The 24,291-nt window shown below is 37.5% G+C and overlaps 5 protein-coding genes across 6 annotated transcripts in view; 3 read left to right on the top strand and 2 right to left on the bottom strand.

The window, feature by feature from the left end:
• Window positions 1–961: 961 nt before the first annotated feature.
• Window positions 962–3,923, top strand: LOC138891452 (receptor kinase-like protein Xa21). The gene is made up of 7 exons (XM_070185476.1): window positions 962–1,949; window positions 2,027–2,101; window positions 2,318–2,423; window positions 2,726–2,783; window positions 2,927–3,273; window positions 3,358–3,549; window positions 3,722–3,923. The coding sequence occupies exons 1-7, from the start codon at window positions 962–964 to the stop codon at window positions 3,921–3,923; spliced, it is 1,968 nt and encodes a 655-aa protein (XP_070041577.1).
• The window catches only part of LOC104105463 (probable LRR receptor-like serine/threonine-protein kinase At3g47570), a 131,410-nt gene continuing 108,929 nt past the window's right edge, over window positions 1,811–24,291 (top strand). For both annotated transcript variants that reach the window (XM_070185838.1, XM_070185837.1), the window contains exons 1-3: window positions 1,811–1,949; window positions 2,027–2,240; window positions 2,318–2,372. The gene's annotated coding sequence lies outside the window, so the exon portion shown is untranslated. The remainder of the gene's footprint in view (window positions 1,950–2,026; window positions 2,241–2,317; window positions 2,373–24,291) is intronic.
• On the top strand, window positions 4,139–4,759 carry LOC117275679 (probable LRR receptor-like serine/threonine-protein kinase At3g47570). Its single transcript, XM_033654984.2, has 2 exons — window positions 4,139–4,325; window positions 4,416–4,759. Exons 1-2 carry the CDS (start codon window positions 4,139–4,141, stop codon window positions 4,757–4,759), a joined length of 531 nt encoding a protein of 176 aa, XP_033510875.1.
• On the bottom strand, window positions 12,886–13,695 carry LOC104091835 (probable LRR receptor-like serine/threonine-protein kinase At3g47570). The gene has a single exon (XM_009597263.1). The coding sequence runs from the start codon at window positions 13,693–13,695 to the stop codon at window positions 12,886–12,888; it is 810 nt and encodes a 269-aa protein (XP_009595558.1).
• Window positions 17,578–18,087, bottom strand: LOC138899315 (uncharacterized). Its single transcript, XM_070185475.1, has one exon. The coding sequence runs from the start codon at window positions 18,085–18,087 to the stop codon at window positions 17,578–17,580; it is 510 nt and encodes a 169-aa protein (XP_070041576.1).

Below are 24,291 nucleotides of genomic sequence, written 5' to 3'. Positions count from 1 at the left end.
TTACATGCATGGAATATATATTTTAAAACTTTTATTTTTTTCCCAATTGTGTAAATAAATTTTTGAGTTTTTGTTGTTAATATCAAAATTATTATTACCAACAAATTGTTTTAATTAATTGTTTTTACCATGCTCAAAATTTTATTATTCCAACATTATTTATTCTTAAATACTATTTTTACTTTTTAATTTATAAATAAAATTTATATATTCTATAGGTAATTCCATAATATAAATTAAAAAGAGAAAAAAATCATAATATTAAAAAGCTAAAAACTAAAATATAAAGAAGACAAAAGTTGATAATTTAGAGGGTAAAATAGATATTTGGCAATCAAACCCTTTAGAAATCTAGTTGAGTGACCTTCTGAGTGCTATAGACATAGCTAAGTAACTTTCCTCTTACAAGCGAAAGAAAAATAAATTTAATAGGTAATTTCGAATAGTTGACTGACCATTTGAGTAATGGATTCTAGAATAAGCACCTATTTATGTTTTGGTTATGTTATTTATTCAATTTCAGTAGAGGAACTCTTTTTTCTTTTTAAATCAAGAGAGTCTGTGATGCAAGATTCTGGTCTAAGAATAGGACATTCTCATTTTCTACATTAATAAATTCAATTCATTGTAACATTATTGTCGTGTCATTGAGGTGCATTGGTCTCTCTTTCCTATTGAGCACCGTCACATTTGGTTACAAAAATTAGTGGACGACTCCTTTCTGAGTCAAACACTAGCATTTAAATCTCTTTTCTTGATCTGCCACTTGAAAAAAAAGTCTCCTAAGAAGATATTTTAAAATTCGAAGACCAAAAAGGAGATCGCATGGCTATTTAAAGTCTCAAAACCACAGGTTACTAGCCATACCATTTTCCTACTAATTTCTGCACTTATGAAGAAAACCTTCACATTTTTTCTCTTAACACTCTTGTTGCTTTACTATGTTATGACTAGTTCAGCCATGACTCATACCAACATCACCACTGATCAATTAGCTCTTCTTTCTTTGAAATCCCAAATTATATCAGATCCTTCTCATTTCTTGGATGAAAGTTGGTCGCGCGCTACTCCTCTTTGCCATTGGGTTGGAGTCACTTGTGGTTTTCGCCATCACAGAGTTAAGTCGTTGAATCTTTCCAACATGGCTCTTACGGGCAGAATTCCACAAGATTTTGGAAACCTCACATTTCTTGTTTCTCTTGACTTGGGAAGCAACAATTTCTATGGAAAATTGCCTCAAGAAATGACACGTTTGTGTCGGCTTAAGTTTCTTGATTTAAGTTTCAACAACTTCGGAGGAGAGGTTCCTGTCTGGTTTGGGTTTTTACACCAACTTCAATTTCTAAGTCTTTGGAATAATAGGTTCATTGGATCTATTCCCTCTTCATTTGCTAATATTTCCACACTTGAATCTCTCGACTTGAGATCCAATTCCATAGAGGGCCAGTTACCAAAAGAGATTGGAAACCTTAAAAACCTGAGGTTATTAGGATTTACTAAAAATAAGCTCACAGGTTCTATCCCTGTGTCACTCTCGAATGCCACAAGGTTGGAGACATTAAGACTCTCTCGCAATTTCCTTCAAGGAAACATCCCAGAAGGGATCGACAATCTTCACAACTTGAACCTTTTGTCCATAGAAAATAATCGGCTTACAGGTTCTATACCTATGTCAGTTGCCAACATTTCTAAACTTGAAGTGATTGCATTTACCAACAATAGCTTATCAGGAAGTCTTCCCAATGGTTTATGCAATTGTCTTCCATTACTCAAAGAGCTTTATCTTTCCACAAACAAGCTTCATGGTCATATGCCTACAAGCTTGTCAAATTGTTCAGAACTTCAAATATTGTCTTTATCAGAAAATGAGTTTGATGGACCAATACATAGTGAAATTGGAAGTCTACGTAATTTGCAGATCTTGTATATCGGAGGTAACCATTTCACAGGTATGTCTTTATCTGTTGAATGCTAGTTGTATTTTATCTAATTACTTCCACAAATACTTATTGAACATGAATTGCAGGGATAATTCCACAGAGAATTGGAAATCTTGTTAATTTGGTGAAATTAAGCATTGAGGAGAACCAGATTATCGGCTGTCCCAATATCCATATTCAATATCTCCACATTGCAATTACTTTCACTACGGAAGAACAATATCAAGGGATCCTTACCACGGGAGATTGGAAACTTAACCAAGATGCAGTATCTAGAACTTACTTATAATATGTTTACTGGTGCGTATTCAAAGTGATAGCAAAAAATACAACTTAAACTCGTTAGTAATAATCCTTCTTTCTTCATGTGTTTCCAGGTGAAATACCCAAAGAGATAAGCAATCTCGTTGACTTGGAGGTATTTGATATTGAGTTTAATAGTTTTAGTGGTTCACTTTCAATGGAGATCTTCAACATATCAAGGTTGAGAGAAGTTGGATCTTTTGGCCAATAATCTATCAGGAACTCTACCATCAAACATATGTTCCGTCTTACCTAACATCGAAAGACTATCTTGGTAAATTAACCAATCTTGTTGGGTCTATTCCTCATTCTATCTCCAATTGTTCAAAGCTTACTATTCTAGAGCTTTCTCAAAACAAGCTCACCGGCTTGATTCCCAATTCTCTTGGATATTTGACTCATCTACAGACCCTAAACTTGGAGGAAAACAATTTAATGAGTGACTCATCATTAAGCTTCCTGACTTCCTTAACAAACTGCAGAGATTTAACATTTCTTTCTGTATCTTTGAACCCATTAAAAGGCATGCTTCCACTTTCCGTAGGTAATCTTTCCACATCTCTTACAAAACTTTTGGCCAGGGGTTGCAAAATTAAAGGGAGAATTCCAAATGAAGTTGGAAACATAAGCAACTTATTATACTTTGAAGTTTCTACTAATGACTTGGTTGGATCAATTCCCAGATCAATTGGCAACTTGATAAACCAATTGGCAATTTGATAAACCTTCAGGGTATCAGCTTGAGTAACAACAAACTTACAGAAATAATTGGAGATAATCTATGTAAATTGCACCGTTTGGGTGTTATTTACTTGGGTCAAAATCAACTTTCAGGATCACTTCCTAATTGTTTAGGCAATGTTACTTCCCTTAGTGAGATATATTTGGGTTCCAATAAATTGAGTTCCAATATACCAGCAAGCTTAGGGAACTTTAAGGATCTAATAGTTCTTGACTTATCATCAAATAACATGGGCGGTTCCTTACCTCCAGAAATTGGAAATCTAAAGGCTGCTATACAGATTGATCTGTCAATGAATTAATTTTCAAATGGCATTCCTAGAGAAATTGGAGGCTTACAAAATCTGGTGAACCTTTTTTTGAGACACAACAGGTTGCAAGGATCTATACTTGACTCAATGAGCAACATGGTAGGTTTAGAATTCCTAGACCTTTCTCATAATAATATATCACGAACTATTCCCAAGTCTTTTGAGAAACTTCAATACTTGAAGTATTTCAATGTCTCTTACAATAAGTTGTATGGTGAAATCCCCCTCTGGGGGTCCGTTCAAGAACCTCTCAAGTCAGTTTTTTCTCTTTAACGAAGCATTGTGTGGTTCTCCAATATTTAGTGTCTCACCTTGCCCCACTTCTTCAAAGTATAGATCAAATAGGAAAATAATGCTAGTTCTATTTTTTCCACTGGGAATTGTATTAGTATTTGTTCCTATCACCTTTGTGCTTGTATGGATAAGGTATAGACGAGGTAAAATAGCTCCTCAACAAGCTGATTCATTGTCTATTGCAACAAGAAAAAGAATTTCATATTATGAACTGCTCCAAGCAACTGATGCACTTAGCGAGAGTAATCTGATTGGTTCCGGGAGTTTTGGCTCTGTCTACAAAGGCATACTCAGAAGTGGGACTACTATTGCAGTTAAAGTGTTCAATCTATAATTGGAAGTGGCGTTCAAGAGTTTTGATACAGAATGTGAAGTTTTACGCAACCTCCGCCATAGGAATCTCTTGAAAGTCATCACTAGTTGTTCCAACCTTGATTTTAAGGCTTTAGTACTCGAGTACTTGCCCAATGGAAGCCTCGATAAGTGGTTGTATTCACACAACTACTTCTTAGACATCATGCAGAAACTGAACATAATGATAGACGCAGCATGTGCATTGGAATATCTCCATCATGGGTGCTCATTGCGATTCACTGTGATCTGAAGCCTAGTAACGTCTTGCTGGATGAGAATATGGTAGCCCACCTTAGCGACTTTGGTATTTTAAAACTGCTTGGTGATGATGAGAGTGATTTATACACTAAAATCTTAGCAACGTTGGGTTATATTGCACCAGGCACGTCTTTGTTTCATGCTTTGAACGTTGATTTTCCTTTCCTTTTTCCACCAATATAAATGTTAACATTTTAATCTTTTTTGAGTGTAGAGTATGGACTGGGTGGACTGGTGTCAACAAAATGTGATATCTATAGTTACGGGATCATGTTAATGGAAACATTTACAAGGAGAAAGCCTAATGATGAAATGTTCGAGGGAGATCTTAGCTTGAAGCAATGGGTGAGTTGTTCACTCCCAGAGGCAATAGTGGATGTTGTAGATGCCAACTTCGTAACACCACATGATAATCACTTAAACAAGAAGCTAGATTGTGTGGCATCGATCATGAAAGTGGCACTAGATTGCTGTGTTGAATCTCCTTCAAGAAGGATCAACATGAAAGATGTCCTAGGGATGCTAAAGAAGATCAGGATTCAACTTCTTGCATGTTGAGCATGTTCTTGGAAACTCTTGTTCCAAATCACTCTTTTGTTGCAAATGTTTGCTAAATTTTGGGGTTCATGTAAAGATTTTCTTTTTATTTTAGCACTTGTATTTTACGTGATTCTGCTTTAACTTCAAATATGCTAGTATCACTGAACACTATTTCCTATTAAATATAATAACATACTCCAAATAAGATTTATGGGGTAAGAAAACTGCTCATTTTTGCCATCTGGAGATATTTTGCAGGACCTTTGGGTATTTCAATAGATGTACGTTCTATTATGGTGATATTACAAAAATGGAACAGATCAAGAATTCTGTGCAGAAAATAGTGTATCATGCTGTCCCCATTTTCATTTGTTGGGAACTTTGGGAAGCTAGACGTTGTGCTAGATATGGAATTCTAGTAGTAGCACAATTTTACAATCGATGAAGCAAAACTTTAGAGAATAACATATTGGTATATTCTCGAAGCACAATGAGTTTTTAAAATGTTTTTTTTGTTTCTTTTGGTTTCTTACTTGTGTTTGGTATTCGCTTTGGGGCCCGACTAATTTGAATTCGCATTGGGAAGTCCCAATTTGAAAGGTAAAGCGCTCCCTACCAAATGTGACTCCATACCAGGGGCTTGATTCTGAAACCTCTGATTAAGGATACATGAGCACTTATCACTCCATCACAACCACAACCTTTGGCGGTGAGTTGTTTAATTTTTTTAGAGGAACTCTGTGAATACAAATAGACAATTAATAATATAAATGTTTGACATGGGAGAGACATTTACATGATACAATTGAAAAATAATTAATAAAAATTGCGAACGAGTTATTAGCATAAATATAACAGCAAAGCAACAAACAAATTAACGGCAATAGCAAAAATAAAAACATATCACAAAGCTTACATGGTATAATTGAAAAATCAGCCTCCTTACTTCAAAGTTTTCTGAATCAACCAATTAAGAACAGAAATATTATTATTTAGCCTCCTCAATTTCCTTCCCAAGCGAGAAACGTTACCCCGCATAGTCTTATTGGTTATTCTTCTCAATTTTGGACCACTATAGAAGAATCCCCTCTTGCAATTCCCTTTTATTATTGAATTTATACATGTTTAATCTAGTCAAATCAATTAAATTTATATTTTAGGGCACCAAACAATTGATTTGATACAATTTCTCAGATATAAATGGCAAGAAATAATGAAAACAACGAATAAGGAAATCAAATATAAAGTAAGAAGGCAAAGAATTCTTATTGATCAAGACATCCTCTTTCTCGTATCTTGTTTTGTTTGATTAGCCAGAAATACAATGCTCTGATTAGAGAGTAAGAGATCGATTTCTTAGATGGGATACAATGTGGAGGAATAGGGAATTTAAATATTAAAATTATCCATAACTGCTCTTCCCCTTAATATCTGGCCCGCCCGTTATCTCCATTAATTGTGTTCTCCGAACATTACGCTAAGAATCTGCACCATGGAATTATCAAATCTTGTTTTATTCGGGATTGACTGGTTCTCCTCTGTTTTATACTTATTATGTATCTTCTCGAGAAATCTTTTGTGCTGCTCATAAATGATTATGGTACAAATGATACCGGTATTGATGATTATTGTACAAATGATATCGATGCTAAATAACTCTCAACTCAATTCCGGGCTCATCTTTTACGTGATCTTCTAATATTTATGATACATATCGAGATTCAGCTCGTCACATGGAGAATCATTTTTTTACGATTACGATACAAGCATTAGAACTTTAATAAGTCGGTCAATGAAATAAGCAAAAATCATAGAAAATTAGGTTCAAATCCTGACAAAAGGTGATTTCTTCTCATCCATTGAAATTTTGGTCTCGATATAACTAGTGTATATGATGTTCTAGTAGATATAACACTGCTTTTCACCGCACGGTTGTAGAGAAAACGGAATAAAGATTTTCTCCGATGAAGTACACACAAAAGAAAGCAAGACTTGGTTGACTTGTAGTCTTCCACAAGTCTTGGGGGTAGATGAGATGTTTATAGTTACGGGATCATGTAAAGATTTTCTTTAGATATTAGCACTTGTGTTATACGTGATTATGTCTCACGCAGTCTAAACCACATATTCCTCTGTGGGGCCTTCAACTCCATAACTTGAGGGACCTTCAGCTCTTGAACTTCAATAAAAACAATCTTACAAGATTTATTGGAGATAATCTATGTAAATTGCAGCGGTTGGGTGTTATTTATTTGCGGCAAAATCAATTATCAGGATCACTTCCTAATCGTTTAGGGAACGTTACTTCCCTTAGGGAGATACGTCTAGGTTCCAATAAATTGAGTTCCAACAATTTCCATGGCCATTTGCCTCAATAAATGGCACATTTGCGTCGTCTTAAGTTTCTTGGATCCATCCCCTCTACAGTTTCCAATATTTTTAAGCTACAAACTTTGGATTTGACATTCAATTCCATTGAGGGTCAGATCCCAAAAGAGATTGGACATCTTAAAAACATAAGGTTTTTAAGCTTGGGTGGAAATAAGCTCATAGGTTATATCCCTGCGTCTATCTCGAATGCCTCAATGTTGGAGACTTTAAAACGCTCTCGCAATTTCCTTCAAGGAAACATCCCAGAAGGGATCGACAATCTTCACAAGATAAAACTTTTGGCGATAGAAGATAATCGGCTTACATTCTATACCATTGTCAGTTTTCTAACATTTCTGGAATTGAAGTCATTGCATTTACACATAATAGCTTATCATGAAGTCTTCCCAATGGATTATGCAATGGTCTTCCATTACTCAAAGAGCTTGTTTTATCTTTGAACAAGCTTCACTGTCATTTCCTTACAAGCCTATCAAATTGTTGTCACTGCCCAAAATTCCCACCTCCAGGACCGTGAAGTCGCATAACATTTCACTTGCTATGCAAGCCAACATTAAAAAAATCTTAACTATTTTTAAGCAAATTAAATTAAATAGAAGTCATTACTGAAATAAAGCGCGGAAGACCATAAATACTGAATTATTAAAATACATCCCCGAATCTAGTATCACAAGTGCACGAGCTACTAGAATAATACAAATAAAGGTCTGAATAAAATTCAAACTGTTTGAAAGATAATACACAATTGAGATACGATAGAAGGAGACTTTAGAACTGCGAACGTTGTGCTGTTATACCTCAAGTCTCCTCTGATTAGCTGAATCTGAGCATGTCTATGGTACGCTGTTGTGACCAACTCCAAAATCTGCACAAGAAGTGCAGAGTGTAGTATGAGTGCAACCGACCCCATGTACTCCGTAAGTGTCGAGCCTAACCTCGACGAAGTAGTGACGAGGCTATGACAGGACACGTACATAAACAACTTGTACAAGTATATACAAATACGAAGCAACAATAAAACAATAAACAACACTTTATAAATTTAGGAGGGAACATACGAAGGGGGGGTTGATGTAATAATTTTAGCAGGAGAATTATCACTTAGCAGCCAATTAATTCCTCAACAATAAAATGAGCAACTGATAATATGAAAATGGCACGGCACCACCCTTCGTGATTTTACTCTCATACCTCCCATAAACTGATAAATACATAATAATAATAATAATAATAATAATAATAATAATAATAATAATAATAATAATAATAATAATAATAATAATAATAATAATAATAATAATAATAATAATAATAATTGGCACGGCATCACCCTTTGTGCTTTAACTCTCTTTTGGCACGGCATCACCCTTCGTGCTTTTACACTCTTTGAAAATGACATGCATCACCCTTCATGCTTTTACACTCTCAAATGGCACGACAACACCCTTCGTTCTTTTACACTCTTCCTTACCATGACAATGATATTATAAATAATAAAAATTATTTTTACACTTTTTCTTACCATGAAAATAATAATATAAATTCGGAAGAGTATTTAAATGCGGGGATATACACTTATCAATCAATTCAGTACCAGAATACCGACTTCACCTTCCAAAATATTTAACAATAATTAAATGAATAATAATTTCATTAATAATGATCAAATAATCAATAATAAACTTAAGCAGGAATATCTTAATTAAATGGGCAATTGTTCTCGATAAACAAATTCTACCCGCATGCTTTGACTCAACCACAATGCATATGTACTCGTCACCTCACATATACGTTGTACCCGCACATTAAATCACGTAGCCAATAGACAAATAAGTCATACTCCCAAAAGTCAAGGTTAATCACGACACTTACCTCGCTTTGCAACCAAATTCATGAATCCAATAAACTTTTGCCTTGCGAATTCGTGTCCAAAATCCTCAAATCTAGTCATAAACAATTAAATATACTCAATACAAATCGTAGGAATTAATTCCATATGAATTTACTAATTTTTCGTATTAAAATCTGAAATTCATCTAAAATATCAACAAGGGGGCCCACATCTCGAATCTCGGAAAAGCTTACGAAATCTGAACACCCGTTCCGAGACGAGTCCAACCATAAATAAATTACCAAATTCCAATGTCAAATGGACCTTCAAATCATAAATTTTCGTTTTTGAAAAGTTTTATAAAATTTCCAATTTCTTCCATCTAAATCTAAAATAAATGATAAATATTGACATGAATCTATGAAATGTAATCACTTTCAGATATAGAATACATACCCAAGTCGAAATCGTAAAACCCCCCCTTTGAAATTGCCTAAATCCGTGCTTGAAATGTCTAAAATTAGAAAAATCTCGGACTCTTCGATTTATACACTGCCCAGGGATTTTCGCTTCTACGATGGACTTGACGCCTGCTGTCTCGCTTATGCGGAACCAAATGCGCATCTGCGCTGCCTTCCGTTTTTGCGATCGAAGGGTCCGCTTCTGCGGACGCGCGAGTGCGTTCAAGGTTCCGCACCTACGGCTCTTTGCCGAGGCCGCTTCTATGAGGGATTTCTCGCTTCTGCGGCCAAGGCTTCGCAGAAGTACCAGAAGCAACAAAATTCAAGATTTTGCTTCAGTTCAATTTTTGTTCCGATTTCGATTCGAATCACACTCGGGGTACTCGGGACCCTGCCCGAATACACCAACAAGTTCCATAACATAACACGGACTTACTCGGAGTCTCATATCACGTCAAACAATGCTGAAATTACAATTTTCACCTCGATTCTACTTTTTGAGTTTCAAACTTTTCAATTTGCAAAACTCGTGCCCAGACATATTAAACGAATCCAGAATGACTTCAAATTTGGCACACAAGTCATAAATTATATAATAGAGCTACTCTAATTCCCGGAATCTCAATCCGAGTCTAATATCAAAAAGTCAAATACATGGTCAAACTTTAGAAATCTTTAGCCTTTAAAATATTAGTTTCCATTAAATGACCATAACATGAGCTAGGGACCTCTAAATTAAATTTCGGGCATAAGCCCAACTACCAAATCACGATACGGAAATACCGGAGTTGTCAAAACACTTATCCGAGTCCGATTACTCAAAATGTTGACCAAAGTCAACTTAGTTGAGTTTTAAGGCTCTATTTCACATTTTAATCAATTTTTTATATAACTTTCCGAAATATTATTTGGACTACGCACGCAAGTTGAGGAATGATTAATAGTGTTGTTTGAGGTCTCAGAATACAGAAATAATTATTAAATTTAAAGATGACCTTTTGGGTCATCACATTCTCCACCTCTAAAACAAACGTTCGTCCTCGAACGGAATTAGAAAAGTACCTGAGCTGGTAAAAAGGTGTGGATATTTACCCCGCATGTCCGACTCAGACTCCCAGGTAGCTTAATCGATTGACCTCTCCATTGCACCCGAACTGAAGGATGACTCTTAGACTTCAATTGTCGGACCTGCCAGGCTAGAATAGCTACCAGCTCCTCTTCGTAAGTCAAATCCTTGTCCAATTGGACTAAGCTGAAATTTAACACATAGGACGGATCACCATGATATATTTGGAGCATAGACACATGGAACACCGGATGAAGCGCTGATAAACTAGGTGGTAATGCAAGCCTGTAGGCTACTTCGCCCACCTTTTCAAAAATTTCGAACAGTCCTATATAGCTAGTGCTCAACTTGCCCTTATTTCCAAACCTCATTATACCTTTCATAGGTGAAATCCGGAGCAATATTCTTTCTCCAACCATGAATGCAATATCACGAACCTTACGGTCGGCATAACTCCTTTGCCTAAACTAAGCTGTGCGAAGTCGATCCTAAATAATTTTGACCTTATCCAAGGCATCCTGTACCAAAATGGTACCCAAAAACCGAGCCTCTCCCGGTTAAAACCAGCCAACTAGCGAACGACATCGCCTCCCGTACAATGCTTCATACCGAGCCATCTGAATGCTCGACTAGTAGCTATTATTATAGGCAAACTCCGCAAGTGGCAAGAATTGATCCCAAGAACCTCCAAAGTCTATAACACAAGCGCGAAGCATATTTTCCAATATCTGAATAGTGCGTTCAGACTGTCTAGCTTTCTGTGGATGAAATATTGTACTCAACTCAACCCGCATGCCTAACTCACTCTGTACAACCCTCCAGAAGTGCGAAGTGAACTGCGTACCTCAATCAGAAATGATAGACACGGGCACACTGTGAAGGCGTACAATCTCACGAATGTAAATTTCAGCTAATCGCTCTGAAGAATAGGTAACTGCCAATGGAATGAAATGTGCTAAATTGGTCAACCTGTCCACAATGACCCAAACTGTGTCGAATTTTCTCTGAGTCCGTGGGAGCCCAACAACAAAATCCATAGTGATATGCTCTAACCACCAGGTCTCTGATGCTCGTACTTAACTTGCAGACAATTCAGACACCGAGCTACATATGCAACTATATCCTTCTTCATTCTCAAGTTGGCGTCTACAACATCTATTACTGCCTCTGGGAGCGAACACCTATTGCTTCAAGCTAAGATTTCCCTTGAAAATTTCACCATTAGGACTTTTCCATGTAAACGTTTCCATCAACATGATCCTGTAACTATAAACATCTAATCGACCCCCCAAAGACTTATGCAAGACTACAAGTCATCCAAGTCTTGCTTTCTTTTCAGTGTACTTCATCGGAGAAAACCTTTATTCCATTTTCTCTACAACTGTGCGGTCAAAAGCAGTGTTATATCTACTAGAACATCATATACACTAGTTATATCGAGACCAAAATTTCAATGGATGAGAAGAAATCACCTTTTGTTAGGATTTGAACCTAATTTTCTATGATTTTTACTCATTTCATTGACCAACTTATTAAACTTCTAATGATTGTATTACAATGGTAAGAAATTGTCTCTCCATGCGGATTAACTGAATCTCGATATATATCAATAATATTGGAAGAACACACAAAATATGAGCCCGGTATTGAGTTGAGAGTTATTTAGCATCGGTATCATTTATACAATAATCATCAATACCGATATCATTTGTATCGTAATCATTTATGAGCAGCACAGAAGATTTCTCGAGAAGATACATAATAAGTATACACTACAAGAGAAGTGCCATTTACCTGGGGAATAAAGCCGGATTTAATAATTCCATGATACAGATTCTTAGCGTAATGTTCGGAGAAGACAGTTAATGGGGGATAACGGGCAGGTGAGATATTAAGGGGAGTAGCAGTTACAGATAGTTTTACTATTTAAATTCCCTATTCATCCACATTGTATCCCATCTAAGAAATCAATCTCTTACTCTCTAATTAGAGAATTGTATTTCTGGATAGTCAAACAAAACAAGATACAAGAAAGAGGTTGTCTTGATCAATAAGAACTCTCTGTGATATGTTTTTTGTTTTTTTTGCTATTGTCATTAATTAGTTTGTTGTCTTGCTGTTATATTTCTGCTAATAACTCGTTGGAAATTTTTATTAATTATTTTTCAATTGTATCATGTAAATGTCTTTCCCATGTCAAACATTTATATTTTAACTTGTCTATTTGTATTCACGGAATTCAACTAAACAATTTAAACAACTCACAACCAAAGGTTGTGATTGCGGTGGAGTGAATCATAGGTGATGAGCACTCATGGTGGAGATATTCCAATGCACATGCCACATCTATCATTATGTTCAGTCTCTGCATGATGTCTAAGAAGTAGTTGTGTGATTACAACCACTTATCGAGGCTTCCATTGGGCATGTACTCGAGTACTAAAGCCTTAAAATCAAGGTTGGAACAACTAGTGATGACTTTTGTGAGATTCCTATTATGGAGGTTACGCAAAACATCACATTCTGTATCAAAACTCTTGAACGCTTCCAATTGCAGATTGAACACTTTAACTGCAATAGCAGTCCCACTACTGAGCATGCCTTTGTAGACAGAGCCAAAACTCCCAGAACCAATCAGATTGCTCTCGCTAAACGAATCAGTTGCTTGGAGCAGTTCATAATATGAAATTCTTCCTCTTGTTGTTATAGACAATGAATCAGCTTGTTGAGGAGCTCTTTTACCTTTCCTATACCTTATCCATACAAGTACAAAGGTGATAGGAACAAATGATAGTGCAGTTCCCACTAGAAGAAATATAAGCGTTTTTCTCCTATTTGACCTATGCTTGGAAGAAATGGGGCATGGCGAGACACTAAATCTCGGAGAACCACATAATGCTTCGTTGAAGAGAAAAAACTGACTTGAGAGTTTCTTGAAAGGACCCCCAGAGGGTATTTTACCATACAACTTGTTGTAAGAGATATTGAAATACTTCAGGTATTGAAATTTTTTAAAAGACCTTGGAATGGTTCCTGATATATTATTATGAGAAAGATTTAGGAATTCCAGACCTACCACGTTGCTCATTGAGTCAGGTATAGATCCTTGCAACTTGTTGTGTCTCAAAAAAATGTACATCAAGTTTTGCAAGCTTTCAATTTCTTTAGGAATGCCATCTAAAAATTGATTCATTAACAGATCCATCTGTATCGCGGCCTTTAGATTTCCAATTTATGGAGGTAAAGAACAAACACATGTTGTTTGAAGATAAATCAAGAATCATCATATCTTTCAGGTTTCATAAGCTTGCTGGTATATTGGAACTCAATTTATTGGAACCTAGAAGTATCCTCCTAAGGGAAGTAACGTTTCCTAAACAATTAGAAAGCGATCCTGAAAGTTGAATTTGACCCAAATAAATAGCTCCCAAATGCTGCAATTTTTACATAGATTTTCTAAAATAATTCCTCTAAGTTTGTTTTCATAGAAATCCAAGCGCTGAAGGTCTCTCAAGTTATGAATTGATGCGGGAATAGCTCCAGCCAAATCATTAATAGAAAGATCAAGGTCTAATAAGCTGCTTAAGTTCCCAACTACATTTGGAATCCGCCATTTGATTTTGCAAGTACTGGCGTAAAACTTTGTAAGAGATGTGGAAAGGTTCCCTATAGAGACTGGAAGTTTACCATTTAGAGGGTTAAAAGATAGAGCAAGATATATCAAATTTTCGCAATTGGTTAAGGAAGTCAGGAAGCTTAACGATGAGTCACTCATTAAATTGTTTTGCTGCAAGTTTAGTAATTGTAAACGAGTCAAATATCCAAGATAGTTGGGAATCAAGCCAGTGAGTTTGTTGTCAGAAAGCTCAAGAATAGTAAGTTTTGAACAAGATTGGTTAAGCCATTCAAATAAAGATCTTCAAGGTTGGGTAAGAGAAAACCTATGTTTGATGGTAGAGTTCCCCATAGGTTGTTGAATGCTAAATTAATCGATTTCAGCCTTGATATGTTGAAGATCTCCATTTCCAGTGAACCACTAAAATTATTAAATCCAAGACTAAGGTCTGCCAACTCAATGAGATTTCTTATCTCTTTGGGTATTTCACCTGGCAACATACAAAGAAAGAAGGAATACTAGTGAGTTTAACTAGTTGGTTCAATCTAGTATAAGTTGTACTTTTCGCTACCACTTTGATTACATACCAGTAAACATATTATTGTCAAGATATAGAACCTGCATCTTGGTTAGGTTGCCAATTTCTCGTGGTATGGATCCAATGAGATTGTTATTCCGCAGGGACAAATATTGCATCGAGGAAATATTGAGTATGGATATCGGGAGAGAGCCTGTTATTTAGTTTTCCTCCATGCCTAACTCCACTAAATTAACAAGATTTTCGATTTCTTGTGGAATTATCCCTGCAAATCATATGCAATAAATTTTTTGTGGAAGTAATTAAATAGAATACTTCTAGTATTCATATGATAATGCAGTATTATACCTCTGAAATGGTTATATCTGAGTAACAATATCTGCAAGTTACTCAATCTTCCGATTTCACTATGTATCGATCCATCAAACTCATTTTCTGATAGAAACAATATTTGAAGTTCTGAATAATTGTGATGGCCTAAAGGTCATCTTTAAATTTAATAATTATTTATGTGTTCTGAGACCTCAAACAACACTATTCGTAGATCCTCGACCTGCGTGCGCAGTCCGAATAATTTTCCGAAAAGTTTTTATATGAAAAATTGATTAAAATGTGAAATAAAGCCTTAAAACTCAACTGAGTTGACTTTGGTCAACATTTTGAGCAAACAAACTTGGATCAATGTTTTGACAGCTCCGGTAGGTTCGTATCGTGATTTGAAACTTGTGCGTATGGCCGAAATTTAATTTGGAGGTCTCTACCTCAAGTTATGGCCATTTAATGGAAACTAGTAATTTAAATGCTAAAGATTTTCAAAGTTTGACCACGGATTTGACTTTTTGATATAGGACTCGGATTGAGATTCCGGGAATTGGAATAGCTATGTTATATCATTTATGACTTGTATGCCAAATTTGAAGTAATTCCGGATTCGTTTAATATGTCTTGGCACGGGTTTTGCAAATTGAAAAGTTTGAAACTCAAAAATTCGAATCGAGGTGAAAATTATAATTTTAGCATTGTTTGACGTGATATGAGATCCCCGAGTAAGTCCGCATTATGTTATGGGACTTGTTGGTGTATTCGGACGGGGTCCTGAGTACCCCGAGTGTAATTCGAATCGATATTAAAAAAAAAAGGACTTAAGCAAAATCTGGAATTTTGCTGCTTCTGGTGCCTTCGCTTCCGCAAAGCCTTGGCTGCAGAAGCGGCTCTGCAGAAGCGAGAAATTCCTCGCAGAAGAGGCCTGGGCAAGTTGGGCAAAGAGTCGCAGGTGCGGAACCTTGAACGCACCCACGCGTCCGCAGAAGCGGACCCTTCGATCGTAGAAGCGAAAGGCAGCGCAAATGAGCATTTGGTTCCGCAGAAGCGAGACCGCATGCGTGGTCAAGTCCACCGCAGAAGCGAAAATCTCTGGGCAGTGTATAAATCGAAGAGTCTGAGATTTTTCTCATTTTTAGACATTTCAAGCACGGATTTAGGCGATTTCAAAGGGGTTTTTCACGATCTTGGTACATTTTGGCGGCACCTGAATGAATATAATACCTGGAACTGTGGGCCTCTTCCAAAATTAATTCACGAAGCCCATCCATATTAGGCACACAAATAAGACCCTTCCTTCGCAGAACTCCATCTTCCCTCACGACAACCTGTTTGGCATCACCGTGCTGCACCGTGTCCTTAAGGACAAGTAAAGGAGGATCATCATATTACCTCTCTTTGATGCACTCATATAAAAAGGCCCAAGCGATTGTGCAAGCTAGAAACTGACTGGGTTCTGAAACATCTAACCTCATGAACTGATTAGCTAAAGTCTGAACATCTACCGCTAACGGTATCTCACAAACCGGAATATACGCAAGACTGCCCATACTCACGGCCTTTCTACTCAAATAATCTACCACCACATTGGCCTTTCCGGGGTGATACAAAAAAGTGATATCATAATCTTTCAACAGCTCCAACCATCTTCTCAGCCTCAAATTGAGATATTTTTGTTTGAATAGATACTGAAGGCTATGATGATCAGTAAATACCTCACACGAGACACCGTATAGGCAATGCCTCCAAATCTTCAGCGCGTGAACAATGGCTTCCAATTCTAAGTCATGAATAGGATAATTCTTCTCGTGAACTTTCAACTGGCGCGACACATATGTCATCATCCTGCCATCTTGCATCAATACTGCACCAAGCCCAACGCGAGATGCATCACAATACACCATATAAGATCCTGAACCTGTGGGTAATACCAACACTAGCGTCGTAGTCAAAGCAGTCTTGAGCTTCTGAAAGATCAACTCACACTCGTCTGACCATCCAAATGGAACACCTTTCTGGGTCAGTCTGGTCAATGGGCTTGCTATAGATGAAAACCCCTCCACGAACCGACGTTAATAACCTGCCAAACCCAGGAAACTCCGGATCTCTGTAACTGAAGTAGGTCTAGGCCAATTCTGAACTACCTCAATCTTCTTAGGATTCACTTTTATGCCTTCTGCCGATACAACATGCCCCAAAAAGGCAACTGAGTCTAACCAAAATTTGTATTTTGAAAATTTGGCATATAACTGATTATTCTTCAAAGTCTGAAGCACACTCCGAAGATGCTGCTCATGCTCCTCTCGACTGCTGGAGTAAATCAAGATATCATCAATTAATACAACCACAAAAGAATCCAAATAGGGCTTGAACACCTGATTCATCAAATCCATAAATGTTGTTGGGGCATTTGTCAGCCTAAATGACATCACTAGGAATTCGTAATGCCCATACCGAGTATGAAAAGCTGTCTTAGGGACATCAAATCCCCTAATCTTTAACTGATGGTAACCAGACCTCAAGTCGATCTTTGAAAACACCTTGGCACCCTGAAGCTGATCAAATAAGTCATCAATTCTTGGCAGTGGATACTGCAAATAATCTTTACACATTCACATTGAACCATCTTTCTTCTTTACAAATAACACTGGTGCACCCCAGGGCGAGACACTAGGTCTAATAAATCCCTGATCAAGCAAGTCTTGTAACTGCTCCTTCAGTTCTTTCAGTTTCGGCACGGCCATACAATATGATAGAATAGAAATGGGATGAGTGCCCGGAGCCAAATCAATACAAAAGTCTATATCTCTGTCGGGTGGCATCCCCTGCAAATCTGCAAGAAATACTTCTGGAAATGCATGAACAATTGGTACTGAGTCCATAGAAGGAACATCCGTACTAGGATCACGACTATAAACCAAATAGGCAAGAAAACCCTTCTCGACCATACGTCGAGCCTTCATATAAGAAATAACCTTGCTGGTAGAATGACCAGAAGTTCCTTTCCACTCTAATCGAGGTAACCCCGGCATGGCTAGGGTCACCATCTTGACATGACAATCCAATATAGCACGATAAGGTAACATCCAATCCATACCCAAGATGACACCAAAATCTACCATATCGAGAAGTAGAAGATCCACACTAGTCTCAAGACTCCCAATAGTTACCACACACGAACGTTAGACATGATATACCATGATAGAATTCCCACCGGAGTGGACACACACAGGAGCACTCAGAGAATCACGAGGCATCACCAGATATGAAGCAAAATAAGAGGACACATAGGAATAAGTAGATCATGGACCAAATAGAAATGAAGCATCTCTATGGAAAACGAGAACAATACCTGTAATCACGGCATCGGATGACTAGGCCTCAGGCCTAACTGGAAAAGCATAAAATCGAGGCTGGGCCCCACCACTCTGAATTACGTCCCTGGGACGGCCTCTAACGGACTGACCTCCACCTCTAATGGGCTGACCTGTACCTCTAGCTGCCTAACCCCTACCTCTAGCTGCCTGACCCCTACCTCTAGCTGGCTGAGCAGGAGGTGATGCAACTGGTGCTGGAACCATAGCACGAGAACCCTCCTGTTGCATGCTACCATGAGACTTGTGGCAGAATCTTGCAATATGCCTCGGATCACCACAAGTATAACAGGACCTCGGCTGTTGTGACTGCTGACCCTGAAACTGTCCCTATCGACCTGAATAACCACCCTGAAAACTCCGGATCTGAGGTGCACTGATAGGAGCTGGTGGTGAACTCTAGGATGCCTGGAGCGCTTAATGAAATGGCCTGGGAGGATGACCCTTACCAAAATTACCCCTGCCTCCAGACGAGGCACCACTGAACCCACCGAACTGACGAGGCCTCTTATCCGGCCTCCTGTGCAAGAACCATCTCGATCTTCCTAACAACATTAGAAGCCGCCTGAAAGAAAATCTCACTTCCGGTATCCTTGGCCATCTGAAGCCTAATAGGGTGAGTAAGTACCTCAATAAAACTCCTCACTCTCTCTCCCTCGATATGACGTAAAAGGAGAGCATGACAGTCTAGATCCACAAAACGGGTCTCGTACTGAGTAACAGTCATACTGCCCTACTGGAGACGCTCAAACTGCCTGCGGAAATCCTCTCTCAATGCGATAGGGAGGAACTTCTCTAGAAATAGCCGTGAGAACTTCTCTCAAGTCAGCGTAGGCGACCCAACTGGTCTGGTCAACATAAAATCTCTTCACCACCTCTTGGCAGAACCCGTCATCTGAAATACAGCAACATTGACCCCATTGGTCTCAACTATACCCATGTCCTGCTGCACCTCATGAAAGCGGTCAAGCTAATCATGTACGTCCTCAGAAGGTGTATTACTGAAGTGAACTGGAAAGAGCTTGGTAAACTTATCCAGTCTCAATAAGGCCTCAGAAGACATGGCAGGCTTATCACCAGCCTGTGCCGCAACAACTGGCTGAACTACCCCAACTAGCGAGGCTGCTGGAGCCTGATACTGGGGAGCCATATGCTCCGGAGTGGGAGTAGTGGGAGTTTGTGCTCCTCCACAGCCCGTGAGACGGCCGGTTCCACTGGAAACATACTTTTCTGGGCCACGCCCTCCATAAGACTCACCAAACGGACTAGAGCATCCTGAAGCACTAGAGTAACTATGAATCTTTCCGGGACCTGAACAGGTCCAACTGGTACAGTCTGAACTGGAACCTCCTCCTGAAGATCCACCTGAGGTTCTACAACATGTGCTACTGCTCGAGCTTTAGATTGACCTCTATCTCTGCCTCTGCCTCGGCCTCTAGCACGACCGCGGCCTCGACCTCTATCCCTGGTCATAGTTGCCATCAAGGGCTCTCGTCCCTGCTCATCGGTAGATATATTACGTGTTCTCACCATATGCGAGAGAATAAGAATATAATGGTTCAATCATCGATGATAGAATAAAATCGCACGACATAATAAGAAAGAAGTGATATTGTTCCTAAACTTCATAACCTCTGAAAGATAAGTACAGACATCTCCGTACCGATCCTTCAGACTCTACTAAGCTTGCTTGTGACTTGTGAGACCTAAGTAACCTAATGCTCTGATACCAACTTATCATGGAACGAAATTCCCACCTTCAGGACTGCGATGGCGCCTAGCATTTCACTTACTAGGCAAGCCAACGTTAAAATAATCTTAACTATTTTTAAGCAAATTAAATTAAATAAAAGTCAATTACTGAAATAAAGTGCGAAAGACCATAAATACTGAATTATCAAAATACATCCCCGAATCTGGTGTCACAAGTGCACGAGCTACTATAATAATACAAATAAAGGTCTGAATAAAATTCAAGCTATTTGAAAGATAATGCACAACTGAGGTAAGATAGAAGGGGACTTCAGAACTGCGAACGTTGTGCAGTTATACCTCAAGTCTCCTCTGAGTAGCTGAATCTAAGCACGTCTATGGTACACTGTTGGGACCAACTCCAAAATCTGCACAAGAAGTGCAGAGTGTAGTATGAGTACAACCGACCCCATGTACTCCATAATTGTCTAGCCTAACCTCGACGAAGTAGTGACAAGACTATGATAGGATACATACTTAAACAATATGTACAAGTATATACAAATATGAAGCAACAATAAAAGAATAAATAACACTTAATAAATTTAGGAGGGAACATGCGAAGGGGGTTGATGTAATAATTTAGCAAGAGAATTATCACTTAGCAGCCAATTAATTCTTCAACAATAAAATGAGCAACTGATAATATGAAAATGGCACGGCACCACCCTTCGTACATTTACTCTCATTCCTTCCATAAACTGATAAATAAATAATAATAATTGGCACGATATCACCCTTCGTGCTTTAACTCTCTTTTGGCACGACATCACCCTTTCGTACTTTTACACTCTCTAAAAATGACACGGCATCACCCTTCGTGCTTTTACACTCACAAATGGTACGGCATCACCCTTCGTGCTTTTACACTCTTCCTTACCATAAAAATAATAATAATATAAATTCGGAAGAGTATTTAAATGTGGGGATATACACTTATCAATCAATTCAGTGCCAAAATACCGACTTCACCTTCAAAAATAATCAACAATAATTAAATGAATAATAATTTCATGAATAATGATCAAATAATCAATAATAAACTTAAGAAGGAATATCTTAATTAAATGGGAAATTATTCTCGATAAATAAATTCCACCCGCATGCTTTGACTCAACCACAACGCATAAGTACTCGTCACCTCACATATACATTGTACCCGCACATTAAATCACGTAGCAAATAGACAAATAAGTCCTACTCCCTCAAGTCAAGGTTAACCACGACACTTACCTCCCTTTGCAACCAAATTCAAGAATCAATTAAACCTTAGCCTCGCGAATTCGTGTCCAAAATCCTCAAATCTAGTCATAAATATTTCAATATACTCAATACAAATCGTAGTAATTTATTCCATATGAATTTACTAATTTTCCGAATTAAAATCCGAAATTCATCTCAAAAATCAATAGTGGGGCCCACATCTCGAATCTCAGAAAAACTTATGAAATTCGAACACCCGTTCCGAAATGAGTCCAACCATACAAAAATTACCAAATTCTGATGTGAAATAGACCTTCAAATCTTAAATTTTCGTTTTTGGAAAGTTTGACAATAATTCCATTTTTTTCTATCTAAATCCGAAATAAATGATGAATATTGACATGAATCTATGAAATATAATCACTTTCAGATATAGAATACTTACCCAGGAAAACATGTTCTATGTGATCGCGAGGTGAAGTCCGAGATTGCACAGTTGCAGCAGCTAAAGCATCGCGAACGCGAGGGCCAAGCCGTGTTCGCGAAGAAGGAATAAGGGAAAAGCTAAAGCACACAATCAGTACTACGCGATCGCATGAGGTAGTCCGTGATCAAGAAAGGCTGCGGAATTGTGCTTCGCGTTCGCTTGAGCACTGCCGCATTCACGAAGAGTTAATTCTGGGGGACCCAAAAATGTGCTTCGATAGCGAAACATTGTCTGCGATCGCGAAGAGTAAAAGTGAACTAGCAGAAAACGTGCTACGCGATCGCGAAGGAATTTCCGCGATCGCAATGAACAAATACCTGGGAAACAGAACTTAAGTTCTGAAATGGGATTTCATCCCATTTTTCATTATCCACGATTTTGAGCTCGAGTAAGGCGAGTTTTGGGTGATTTTCATGGGGAAACACTGGGCAAGTGTTCCTTATCCTATATTGATTACATTCCACGATTCCATACTCATTTACACCGTGAATCCATGAATTTATGGAAGAAAAATAAGATTTTTATAAAATCTCCCAAAAATATAAAATGAAGATTTGAAAGGCAATCCGATGTGAGAATTCGATGGTTGAACTCGTATCAGAACGGGTGTTCGAATTTTGTGAGTTTTTTCGGAATTCGAGACGTGGGTCCCACTGTCGATATTTGAAATAAATTTGGAATTAAATCCTACGATTCGTATTGAGTATATTGAATTGTTTGTGACTAGATTTGAAGCTTTCGGACACGAATTCGCGAGGAAAACGTTTAGTGAAATCTTGAATTTTGTTTCAAAGTGAGGTAAGTGTCGTGGTTAACTTTGACTTGAGGGAATAGAACCCTTGAATTATTTGTTACGAAAATTTCACGCGTAACGACGTATAGGCATAGTGACAAGTGCCTATACATCGTCAAATTGATTGTTTGCATAATTATCTAAAAATCATAAATTATTTTAAATCATGAATTAATTATTATATTAATTATTTCTCTCATAATCCTTGCTCAATATTTTTTCTTGACTTCATGGTATGATTACTACATGCTTATTTTATTTATGCGACTTAATTATTACTTGATCTTTAGCATAATAAGCTAAATATTAAATTGCATATTTCCTCCTACTTGTCATCACTTATTTCCTAAATAAATCATAATTATTGTATACTTGTTGTCTTATAATTTCATATTAATTGTTGCATTTATTGGGGTAATTTCTTTTATAAGAATTGGTAAATTATAATATTGGAGAAGCGGGTTGCACGCTGCAACAGAATTGATTGAAAAGATATATTGAGGATGAGGTTGCACGCCGCAACGGAATTAAATAAAAATAAATATATTGTGGGATCGGGTTGCACGCCACAACAGAAATAAAAATGAATATATTGTGGGATCGAGTTGCACGCCGCAACAGAATTGAATATGAATATATTGTGGGATCGGGTTGCACACCGAAACGAAAATTGATTGAAGTAATAATTGATTATGAGTGTCGAGTTGGTTTTGATTGTTGATATGAGTTAACTGTTTTATTTCTATGTCTTCCTATTATTGTTATTATTATTATTGCATATAGGTTAATGTAAGTGACCTGCCTTAGCCTCGTCACTACTTCGTCGAGGTCAGGCTTAGCACTTACTCAGTACATGGGGTTGGTTGTACTCATACTACACTTACACTTCTTGTGCAGATATCGGAGTTGGTCCTAGCGGCGCACAATAGACTTGCTCGAATTCAGCTATTCGCAGAAGACTTGAGGTATAGCTAGACGGCGTTCGCAACTCTGAAGTCCTCTTCCAGTTTATCATAACTGTGCATTTCTTTCAGACAACTTTATTTTCATTCAGACCTTTATTTGTATTATTCTAGTACAGCTCGTGCACTTGTAATACCAGTTCTGCAATGATTTTTAGACATCGCTATTAATATAGATTAATCATTTTATTTCAGCATTTGTTACTTTGTTATTATCTGTGGAACAAAGAACACTAGCAGATACACAAAGCTAACTGTTGTATTATCTTGCATTCTTGTGTCATAATTACTATCTTAGATTTCATACGTGTTCTACGGATCATTCTAAAATAATTTTTTTTTGGATCGTTCGTGATTCACTTGCCTTTATTAAAATAACTATTAAAGCAGATATACCAATTTCCACTGTAAACACTAACTGCAATATTGGAGTCTTTGAGCTAGAGCATATTCACATATATTAAGTATTTTGAAGATATATAATATTGCTATATATGGTTTAATAAGTGAAGCATGGGTGCACGTGAATCCACTCCCTTCCACTTCCAATGGTGGTTAAAAAGAGTAGCATAAGAACTAAGTTGCTTCAACATTTCTAATACACGTTCCTTCACCTTATATTATTTAAGCTATAATAACAATAATAATATATCTAGTGTAATCCTATAAGTAGGTCTGAGAAAGATGAAATCTACGCAAACTTTGCTTGTACCTTGTTTGGGATAAAGATGTTGTTTACTATAGACCATTGACTT

Source organism: Nicotiana tomentosiformis, chromosome 9, assembly GCF_000390325.3.
Source record: "Nicotiana tomentosiformis chromosome 9, ASM39032v3, whole genome shotgun sequence".
NCBI lineage: Eukaryota > Viridiplantae > Streptophyta > Magnoliopsida > Solanales > Solanaceae > Nicotiana > Nicotiana tomentosiformis.
This window is presented reverse-complemented; position numbering and strand designations above follow the sequence as displayed.

Bases quoted from the DNA above. Each gene is read 5' to 3' on its own strand.
- LOC117275679 (XM_033654984.2), top strand. From the start codon at position 4,139: ATGTGCATTGGAATATCTCCATCATGGGTGCTCATTGCGATTCACTGT. The intron at 4,326-4,415 runs GCACGTCTTTGT...TTTTGAGTGTAG, and splicing joins GTTGGGTTATATTGCACCAG to AGTATGGACTGGGTGGACTG.
- LOC138891452 (XM_070185476.1), top strand. From the start codon at position 962: ATGACTCATACCAACATCACCACTGATCAATTAGCTCTTCTTTCTTTG. The intron at 2,102-2,317 runs GTCCCAATATCC...ATGTGTTTCCAG, and splicing joins GGAGAACCAGATTATCGGCT to GTGAAATACCCAAAGAGATA. The intron at 2,424-2,725 runs GTTGAGAGAAGT...AACAAACTGCAG, and splicing joins GAGATCTTCAACATATCAAG to AGATTTAACATTTCTTTCTG.
- LOC104091835 (XM_009597263.1), bottom strand. From the start codon at position 13,695: ATGGATCTGTTAATGAATCAATTTTTAGATGGCATTCCTAAAGAAATT.
- LOC138899315 (XM_070185475.1), bottom strand. From the start codon at position 18,087: ATGGTAGATTTTGGTGTCATCTTGGGTATGGATTGGATGTTACCTTAT.